This window comes from Myotis lucifugus, unplaced genomic scaffold (genome assembly GCF_000147115.1).
Source record: "Myotis lucifugus unplaced genomic scaffold, Myoluc2.0 scaffold_14, whole genome shotgun sequence".
Lineage (NCBI taxonomy): Eukaryota > Metazoa > Chordata > Mammalia > Chiroptera > Vespertilionidae > Myotis > Myotis lucifugus.
The window spans coordinates 9,955,009-9,965,856 of record NW_005871062.1 but is presented as its reverse complement, the minus strand read 5'-3'; the positions used below and the strand labels follow the sequence as shown (position 1 = coordinate 9,965,856).

The 10,848-nt window shown below is 39.5% G+C and overlaps 1 protein-coding gene across 13 annotated transcripts in view; it reads left to right on the top strand.

Annotated features, from left to right (window-relative positions):
- VPS8 (VPS8, CORVET complex subunit) overlaps nt 1–10,848 on the top strand; it is a 237,940-nt gene that overhangs the window by 178,491 nt on the left and 48,601 nt on the right. For 11 of the 13 annotated variants that reach the window (XR_002828228.1, XM_023750602.1, XM_023750605.1 and 8 more), the window contains 3 exons: nt 3,687–3,767; nt 5,532–5,701; nt 10,121–10,286. Coding sequence is in view for 10 of the 13 variants with exons in the window: in XM_023750602.1 (XP_023606370.1) it covers nt 3,687–3,767; nt 5,532–5,701; nt 10,121–10,286 (417 nt within the window). In the remaining 3 variants the exon portion in view is untranslated. The remainder of the gene's footprint in view (nt 1–3,686; nt 3,768–5,531; nt 5,702–10,120; nt 10,287–10,848) is intronic. The other 2 variants (XR_002828231.1, XR_002828230.1) reach the window with 1 other exon arrangement.

The following is a 10,848-nucleotide window of genomic DNA, read 5'->3' as shown; positions in this document are numbered from 1 at the left end:
CTGGGGAAGTTGCAGTTATCCTCCATGTTTCTCATGAGGAAAGTGCTATTCAGAAAGATTACATAACTTGACTTAGTTTACTCAGTTATTAAGTGGGAACAGCTAGAACATTAACCTTGGTCTTCTAACTCCCAATGTTAGATCTTTCCTCTGTACCTTACATCAGGCATGTTTTTCATATCCTCCTCACTGTGCCCTGGGGAGAAATAGGGAGTGACTGTTATTTAGATGCACAGTTACTCACATATGCACAGTATTTTTCAGAAAGATGTTCACATGATAGGTTCTCAAAGATCTTCTTGACCTTTAAATATTTATTCAAACTGATGCCTGGCACCTGACTTATTCAGATTTCTTTCATGAACATTAGATGATAAAGTAGCGAGTGTTTTTAAGGAACCATATTTATGCTATACACGTTCTGTCTTCACTGCTTGCTTTTATTGATCTTCCCTCTGTGGCAAAAGTGGTTCCTGGCTGTGACAACCTCTTAATGGCTCTCTTACTGAGGGGGTTAAAGCAAACAAATGATTCATATGCTAACCTGCTGAGGACATTATTCATATTTTAAAGTAGTGCTTTATTAGCAAAATGTTTTTATTTTAAAACAAACCATATACATGATACAATGGGTACTAAAAACAATAGGGAAAAAGTGATCATCACATCTTTTTCTAATGTGCTTTTAAAAAACAAGTTTATGTGAAGTACCCAAGTCTGCTCTTCTTTTATAGTTTACAAAAAAGTTAAAGAAAAACCTCAGTAGTTACTCATTGCCGAAGAATCTAGCTGACATCTTTGGAAAATAATTTGAAAAGCCAGTGGATTGTGTACATGCTGTGCATTAAGCCTTGAGCTCTCTTTTGCATTCTATAATTTATATGTTGTCCCAGCATGAGGTAATTTTCATGATTTTGCCTTTAAATTATGCATATTAAAGTGAAATGCACTGATATAAATATAGACATGACCTATAAAGATTTCTTATTTTTACCAAAATTTAACCTTTTAAAGACCTCTGTTGTCTAAGCCACCCTTGTCATAAAAAATGACAGAGCTTTTCTGTATTAGAATTATATTAGTGCTAGATATACATATTACAGTAGATATTATAATAGGTTTTTTATAATAAGATATTAAACTATTGATACTTTGAGGAATAAGTGTATTTATTAAGAGCTTGATGAAAAGCATACTAACTTGGGAAGCTTTAGCATGGGTCTATTTTTATGCAAAGAAAATTAGAAGAAAAATTTGTCTGGTAGGTATATGACCTGAATTGATTTTCTAGTGGCGAGTTAGTCTGAAATAGCTATAGTCTTGCCTTCTGTAAATGGTCTGCACATGTTTGAAAGGTATCTTTAGCTTAGTGGTACAATCTCCAGCTGTGAAACAGAAAATTTCCCCACTGAGCTGAAGTGACCCACTCAAGCCCATGCTTGTAAACTTGTTCGTTAACACACAAATGTAGAGTTATTCTCTACCTTCCATATCTCCCTCGGCATCAGGGACCAGGAATCTGTGGTAGACTATCTTGTGCTGCTCTAGAACAACTAAAATACTGAAAACTGGTCTTAGAAACTCAACTACCCAATCCTCAAGAGCCATCATCAGAGCTGGAAGAGAAAAAGACGCATATCCTAAGACTATGTTGTGCGAGGGCAGGAAGGCAAAGTTTCTTCTTACATTTCTGGACCTTTCTTCTAAGTTTTCCTGCTTTACTACTTTTGTCTTTGTTCTGTCTTAACATCTGAACTCAGTTACTCTTACTGCACCAAGATTTAAGAACCCCTACTCCCTAAGAAGTAACCAGAAATGTTACCCATATTTTCCAGCAAACATTGGCTTATCATTTAGTTATCCATATCCGTTACCCTGTTGTCTGGCAAACACTAGTTTATTAGTTTATGTATCCACACTTGGGAGACCAGTACTGTGTGTTAATTAAAAGCATAGTTTTAATTAACCATGAAGTACCAAGATTCAAATCTCAGCTTATCTGCTTAATAGTTTTGTGATCTTAAAGACTTTTACTTAACCTCTCTGAACCTGAATTTCTTCATTTATAAATGATCTGGAAGGGATTTAGTGATGGTATATAGTAAGTACTTAGCACTGTATTTGCATATGGTAGCCACTTAATAAATAGCTACTTTTATCATTACTATTTAGTTGGATTCCCCTATTAGCATGAAGTCATTTATGTCATACATAACCTCATACTTGAGTGAAATAATAGGCTTGATATACTCATTTATTAGCAAAGCATTTTATTATAATTCCCACCCTAGCCAAAGGTGAAGAAAAATGAGTGCACAAATATGCTGATGGAGATAAAATTGCATAATACAACGTTTTGAAGACCAATTAGGCAGTTTATATCAGTTCCCATAAAAAATGCTCTTTGAGTCAGAAATTCCCTCTCTAGAAATCTACTCTGAAGAAGGTGATTCAGACCAAAATTTGCAGCCACTAGCATTTGATAATGGTGGGTAGGATATGGGGGTGAGGAGTGGGGGTGGAGGGGGACTTGAATGTCCAACAACAGAGAATGGTTGAATAACAGTATTTTCACATAATTCATACTCTGTAATTATTATGAAATATTTGATGATACAGGAAACTGCTCACAATATACTACTTAGTAAAAAAAAAAAAAAAAAAAGTAAAATGTGAAATACTTAAATTTTGTACACTAAGAAATACATTTCTTTCTCTCTCCCTTTTTCTCCCTCCTCAGAAATAAGACTGAAAGAATATACATCAAAATATCAAATTGTTTGTCTCTGGGTAGTTGGATTTTATTTTTTTATCTTTGTACACTTTAGTGTTTTCCAAATTGTATTTAATTAGCAAGTTACTTTGCAAACCTCTTACGAAAAGCAGTGGGGGGAAGATTGGGTGTCTGGGTATCTGTTGTTTATTAGTAGTGGCTTTATTTCTTAAAAGCTTTGAAAAACTGAAAGCTGCTCTTTGGATCCATAAACCGATCTCCTAAATTGAAGTGTTGTCTCCTAACCTAAAGCAATTTAGTTGGTTTGAGCTAAGAGGTGGCCAAATGTGGGTAGCAGGAGGAATTGTTAAGATAGATTCTGAGTATTCGTGAGTACATTGATATTGATGTAGCAGATAAATAAGAGCTTAAAGGAGAGGTGGTTTTTAATATGGAGAATGAGAGGAAGCTTCTTGCAGAAATAAAACCACAGTGAAATTTAATTAGACTTGCAAAGAAGGTTGTTAAGCAAGAGGCTTGGGTCATTTAAATTTTATTTATTTTTCAAAAATATCTGTGATGGCCAGAGGGAGACCAATGTGCATTTCCAGTGGAAGATTCATGGAAGAATATTTTGTGACTATAGAAAAATTCTTAAGGCCTGGCTGGCATGGCTCAGTGGTTGAGTGTTGACCTATGAACCAGGAGGTCACAGTTCGATTCCCAGTCAGGGCACATACCTGGGTTGTGGATTTGATCCCCAATGTGGGGTGTGCAGGAGGCAGCCGGTTAATGCTTCTCTCTCATCACTGATGTTTCTATCTCTCTCTCCCTCTCCCTTCCTCTCTGAAATCAATAAAATATATTTTTTTACAAAATACTTAAGGATAATTGGCTTTTTCAGATAACTTGTATTTTAAAGTTCTGTTTAAAGAACAGAATTATAATTTTTTGCAACTTTTTTAAAAATTAGGATCCAGTTTATGGAAAAGGAAAACTTGGAGAAATCCAGGGACTTATTCTGGGAATGTTGGACACCTTTAACTATGAACAGGTAAGCTACTTTCTGTTTCTAAGCCTGTCTATGGTGGAAAGAAGCTATTTCTTTTTCTCTGCACCTATACTTTTCCTTTAAAAATTACCATCTATTTAGTGGAAGTTCAATAGATTAAAATGTATAGTTTAAAAAAATGTTAAACTTCTCTTGACCTTAATTAATTAATATATATATTTTATACACAAACATACATTCCGGAATGTGGAAATGCATCAAATTTGGATTCATTTTATTGTTTTGATTTATTGGCAGAAATCAAAAATATGAAAAACTTTCTGGAAAAATAATTGGATGCAAAGACATAACCCATGAAAGGGAAGGGTCAGCATGAATTTAGAAAATTACAAAATAAAATTAAAGAGTCTTCTTATAAATATCCTGAAGCAGATAATTGCCACTAACCAAAAATGGCCATTAGTTCTCCCTTAACTCAAAACTGCCTGTAGCTTAAATTCTCAGTTGGAGCCAGGTGAGGAACAGATTTTTTTCTTAATATACTTCAAAGTAACTCATGAAGCCACCTAGGAAAAGTGCCATTTTGGGCATGGTAGATACAATTTCTGCTTTTTTTAGTAATTAGAGAGAAGAAAAAGAAGCATTGGGTGACAGAGCTTTTCTTAGGGTGCCGTAAGAACTGCAGTTTTGCTGACACCCCTGCAGGCACAGAGTGCATGTCAGCAGAAGGAAAGCTGAGTGCGAGGCAGAATATTGTTGGGAACTTTGGAAGAGGAGGAAAGGATGGGGTTGATTGGAAAGAATGACATTTAGTTCTATGCTTGGACCATCAGAACTGAAAGTTCTACATTACAGATGCAGTTAAAGGGCTAGGCTCAGTAGCAAGGAGGATGGTATATTTTCCCCAACTGTACATCTAAATGATATTACATATATGAATGTTGAGAATTAAATGTAATGTGAATGCAATACTTTATAAGCACATAGAACCATAAAAATGATTTAATGTGGTAGTGTGAAAATGTCTTCATGTGACTTTAATGACAGATGTCACAGTTTTGAGCAGTTTCAAATGACCTGTAAGTGCTGATCAGGAAAATGTGATCTCTCTGCACAAGGGAGATGTAAACTGAGTAATGGCCATTAGCTTTTCCAGTGAAAGGTTATTTGAAATATTGCCATGAATGCAGTTTCTATTTTTAAAAAATCAGGAAGTCCGGCTGGTGTGTCTCAGCGGTTGAGCATTGACCCAGGAACCAAGAGGTCACTGGTTCGATTCCTGGTCAGGACACATGTCTAGGTTGTGGGCTTGGTCCCCATTGTGGGGCATGCAGGAGGTAGCCGATCAATGATGTTCTTCTCTCATCAATGTTTCTTTCTTTCCTTCTCCCTTCCTCTTGCTCTAAAAATCAGTAAAACATTTTTAAAAATCAGGGATATTTTCGTTACTTGTTACAACACTTCAAGTCATTTAGAGAGAACTTTTTTATACATGTAATAAAATAGATTTGGGTTTATCTAGTCATTCAAAAGCCATCAGTACTGAATTAAGTCATAGAATGGCCAAGCATACATTTCTCATTAGAAACTAGTAACAGCTTTTTAATAATTATTTTGAGAATTTAGTTAACCACTTAATTTGGAGTTTTTAATGCTTATTTAATTTTATACATTTATAGTATATTTTAATTTCAGTTGTTTGTGGTTGAAAACAAAACAACTGATATTTTCTATTCATCCCCTCTGTGTCTTTCATTTTATAAACCACTTTTTTATTTGTTTGTCTTTTGTTTTGGCCTTTCCTAGACCCTGCTGGAAACAACTACTAGCCTTCTAAACCAAGATCTCCACTGGTCACTGTGTAACCTGAGAGCTTCCATCACCAAAGGACTGAATCCCAAACAGGATTACTGCTCTATATGTCTGCAGCAGTATAAGAGACGCCAAGAAATGGCTGATGAAATTATTGTCTTTAGGTGAGAGAGAAGGAAATGTTCCAATGTATGGTGTGTGTGTGTACAAGTATGTTATTACCAGGCAAGAATACCTGTGGGTACACAGCCCCAGTCGATCATTCTAGCAGTGAACAAAACAAGACAATGTTCTTGCTCTTGTAGACCTTCCATACTGTGTGGGAGTCAGAAGGAATGGGTGTTAGGGTGGTCAGGCAATAAATAAATGTAGCGTAATAAGAGCTATGGGGAAAAATAAAGTACAGGTAAGGGGATGGAAGGATGAAGTGTTCAGGGTAAGAGTGCTATTTTAAGACACCATAATGAGGAAAAGCATCTCTAAGGAAGTGATATTTGAGCAGAATGAGAGAGGTAGAAATGAAGGTTCAGAATATATCTTAAGGGTAGAGCTAACTTGCTGATGTATTAGATATGGAGTGTGAGTTGCCTGAGCAATTGGATGAACAGGGTACCATTGTCTAAGATGAGAAAGAACAGGTGTGAGGAACTGGAGAAATCAAGAGTTTTGTCCTGGAGATGTTAGATTTGAGATGAATAGTAGACATCCAAGTAGGGATGTCAGGTAGACAGTTTTTCTAGTCAGAATCCTCAAGACATGTCCTGGAAATATAAATTTAGAAACTGACAGCATATAAATGATATTTAAAGCTGTAGTACAAAGAGAGAAGAAATTTAGTATAAAAGTTAAAGGTTTGATCTCAGGAGTAAAGACAGCTCACCTAGAATATGTGGATAGAGGCGATATGAGATAAACTCTGTAGCCAAACTTCTTGACTTCAAATCCTAATTTTTCTACTTACTATCTGTGAGACTTTGACAAGTAATTTAATCTCTTTACATCTTAGTTTTCTCATCTGTAAATTGGAATAATAATGATACTATTTCCAAGGGTTTTGTGACGATTAAATGAGATAATTCACTTAAGACATTTGCATCATGGTGACATATATAGTAAGCACTATATAAGTGTTAGCTACTACTTTATAGGTACAGGAAGATTGGTAGATGTGGTGATAGGAAAGGGAAGTAGTTCTCAGCACACAAAGAGCCCATTCAACAAATATTTATTGAGCACCTACTGTATGGTAGGTACTGTTCTAGGGGTTAGGGTGCAGTATCAATGAAACAAAGGATCTGCTCTCATGGAGTTTACATTCCAGTGTCAAGGGCAGAAATGTCAGATAGTGACTACTATGGGAAAAAATAAAACATGTTAAGTGAGATACAAAGAGCTTGGGGAGAAAATATATTTTATATGGGTAAGCATGGAAAGCCTCACTGTTAAGGTGACTTATGACAGACAATTTAAAATTATTAATAAAAATATAATTAATAATGACTGTGAATAAAATAAAACGTGATATAGAAGAAAGAGAATGTTTGGAGCTACTAATTTATAAAGTCATTAGGGAAAGTCTCACTATTTAAGTGACATCTGATCAGAGACATGAAGTGGCTGTGCAATGTCAGAGGAGAATACCTGAGGCAGAGGGTCAGCAAGTGCAGAGCCTGAAGGCAAGAGCGGTCTGGACAGATTTAAGGAGTAGTGAATGAGTAGGGGAGTGCTGCCTGAGCAGAGAGAAGGAAAGGAAAGATGGTAAGAGATGACTTCAGAGGAGGAATAGAGGCAAAATCATGTAGGAAGTGCATCATTATAAAGAATTAAACTTTTACTCTGAGATGAAAAGCCACTGAGGATAGGATTAACATTATCTGACCTATGTCTTAAGGATCACTTTGTGTTGAGAATGGTCTTTAGAAAGGCAAGGGTGAAAGTAGAATGACCAGTTAGGCTACTGCAGTAATCCAAGTGAGAGAGGGCCCAACGTAGTAATTATGAGGTAAAACGTGGTCGGATTCTGGATATATTCTGAAGATAGAGCTGAGAAGATTTGGTAACAAATCTTTCTAGATTGGATGTGAGGTGTGAGAGAAAGAGACTAGTCAAGGATGACTCCAAAGATTTTGGCCTGAGAAACTGGAAGAATGTAGTTGCCATTTATTGAGATGTGGAAGGTTAGATGAGAGCATGGAGTGGGGGTGGTATGTGGTGAAAATCAAGAATTTTGGCCATGTTAAATTTAAGTCCATTAATATTCAATGTAGAATTCTTGAGGAGAAAGATGGGTGGGGTTTAGGAGAGAAGTCTGGGCAGTTATCAGCATGTGGGTGGTATTTGAAAGTTATGGAACTGGAAGGAATCACTAAAGGAGCGAAGGTTTTATAGAGAAGAGAAATATTTTATATAGAAAGAGAAAGACTGTAAAGACTACAGAAGAGAAAAGGATTGACTTCTATGGCAGTCCAGCATACAGGTTTGGGAAATGAGGGGGAATCAGTGAAGATGCCTGAGAGTTATACTCAACATCATGTCAGGAGGTTCATTTGTTAATTTAATGTAATCAATGGGGGATTTCTTCATAGGAAGAGGGTAAGAATTTACTGTAGCACTGACATTCTTGTTAATGCTTAATCAAATCACTGCTTTTGTCTTGAATTTGATGAGGCAGACAACTCATGTTATTATGTAAGCTACTTATATAATAAGTAGAGGCCCAGTGCACGAAATTCGTGCACTCGGGGAGGTGGCGGGGGGGAGGTCTCTCCGCCCAGACTGCGCCTTCTTGCAGTCTGGGACTCCTTGGGGGATGTTTGCCTGCCAGCTTAGGCCCGATCCCTGGGAGGATCGGACCTAAGCCGACAGTCAGACATCTCTCTCACAGTCCCGGGCTCTCGCAGTCCAGTACCCCTCGCTCCTTACCGCCTGCCTGCAGGAGAAGTGGGAGAGGCTCCCGCCACCGCCTCTGCACTTGCCAGCCATGAGCCTGGCTTCTGGCTGAGCGGCGCTCCCCCTGTGGGAGCACACCGACCACCAGGGGGCAGCTCCTGCATTGAGCATCTGCCCCCTGGTGGTCAGTGCACAGCATAGCGACTGCTCGTTCTGCCATTCAGTTGATTTGCATATTAGGGTTTTATTACATAGGACTAGAGGCCCGGTGCACAAAAATTTGTGCACTCGGGGGGGTCCCTCAGCCCAGCCTGTGCCTTCTCGCAGTCTGGGACCCCTCGGGGGATGTCCACTTGCTGGCTTAGGCCCGCTCCCCGGGGGATCGGGCCTAAACTGGCAGTCAGACATGCCTCTGGCAGCCCGGGAGCCCTTGGGGGATGTCCACTTGCCAGCAGGGAGCAAGCCTAAGCTGCAATCGGACATCCTTAGCACTGCTGAGGAGACAGGAGAGGCTCCTGCCACCACCACTGTGCTGGCAGCCGTCAGCCTGGCTTGTGGCTGAGCAGAACTCCCCCTGTGGGAGCACACTGACCACCAGGGGACAGCTTCTGCATTGAGTGTCTGCCCCCTGGTGGTCAGTGTGTGTCATAGTGACCAGTCATTCCCAGTCGTTCTGCTGTTAGGGTCAATTTGCATATTACCCTTTTATTATATAGGATAGAGGCCTGGTGCACGGGTGGGGCCAGCTGGTTTGCCCTAAAGGGTATCCCGGATCAGGGTGGGGGTCCTGCTGGGGTGCCTGGCCAGCCTGGGTGAGGGGCTGATGACTGTTTGCAGACTGGTCAAGCCCCCCAGTGGGGACCCTCACCCCATGGAGGTATGGCCAGCCTGGGTGAGGGGCTGATGGCTGTTTGCAGGCTGGCCAAGCCCCCCAGTGGGGACCCTCACCCCATGGGGGTTTGGCTAGCCTGGGTGAGGGGCTGATGGCTGTTTGCAGGCTGGCCACAGCCCCTTCAGGGTGGGGGGCCCGACTGGGGTGCCTGGCCAGCCTGGGTGAGGAGCTAATGGCCATTTTCAGGCTGGTCACAGCTGCGGGCTGGAAGCAGGTATCTGGGATTTATTTATCTTCTATAATTGAAACTTTCTAGCCTTGAGCGAAGCCCAGGGCCAGCAGGGCAGGCGGGAAACTTGGCTTCCTCCATTGCCGGAGGCACCCCAAGCCTCCTGCTCGCTCCAGCTTCATGGCCACCACCATCTTAGTTGGGTTAATTTGCATATTCACTCCTGATTGGCTGCTGGGTGTGGCTGGTGGGTGTAGCGGAGGTATGGTCAATTTGCATGCTTCTCTTTTATTAGATTAGATGATTTCCCCCAATTGACGTTTTTCCAAACTGTCTAAAAATATTTCATAGTTTGAGAAATGAACAGAAGTTTAGCTTATTCCTCAGGTGGTTTGTAGTCAGAGAACTGTGATTTTGTTCTTACTAACAGCTTAAGTATACAAATATGTGAGTCTGGATTTCAAAAAGAGAAGACAACAATAACTTTATTCCCCTTCTTGTTTCTTAACCAATACAACCAAGAGTGCATTTCAGCATATCAGAAATCTTTATCATTTATGAACACTCCAACATAGCTTATGTTTATGAGTTTTGTAATAATGGAAGGTGCAATTGGTTGCCTTCATTTTGCAGCTGTGGCCATTTGTATCACTCATTTTGTCTGCAAAACAAAGAGTGCACCATAGAAATTGAAGGGCAAACAAGATGGACATGCTACAAATGCAGCTCAAGTTACAAAGCAGGAAAATTAAGTGAAAATTCATCTGAAGTAAAAAAAGGAAGGATAACTCCATCACAGGTAAGACTTGCTTTCATGGCAAAATGGGGATGGTCTTTTCTTATAAATGTCTTGTAGGCCTGGTCTCATTTTTTTGCAGGTCCTATAGGCTTCAGCAAATTTACCTGATGAGAATCTAGTGCATGACATCTGTTCAGTTCTACATAGAGGAGAAGAGCGTCTCTTCTCTGTCCAGCACTGAAAAGCAGAAATTTGAGAGCAATTTTCTGCCCTTGAAATTATTATGGTCTAGACCAAAGAGCCGCATGTGGCTCGCGAGCCACAGATTGCCGACTACTAGTCTAGTTGAAAAGCAAGATTACATACAACTGCTTGCTTAAGATCCTTTGACAAAGTAAGAGGTCAACAAGTACAACAGTCGCACTGCTAATGAGGACCTACCTATGTGCTGAGGCATGCAGTTATTACTTTTATTTATTTATTTTATTATTTTATTTATTTATTTATTTATATTTATTTATTTTTGTGCGGGGGAATGAGGGGGGATTACATAACTTAATACATGATCATCCCCAAAATCCCACACCGATCCGGGGGGACACCTAATTATTAGAATATTATT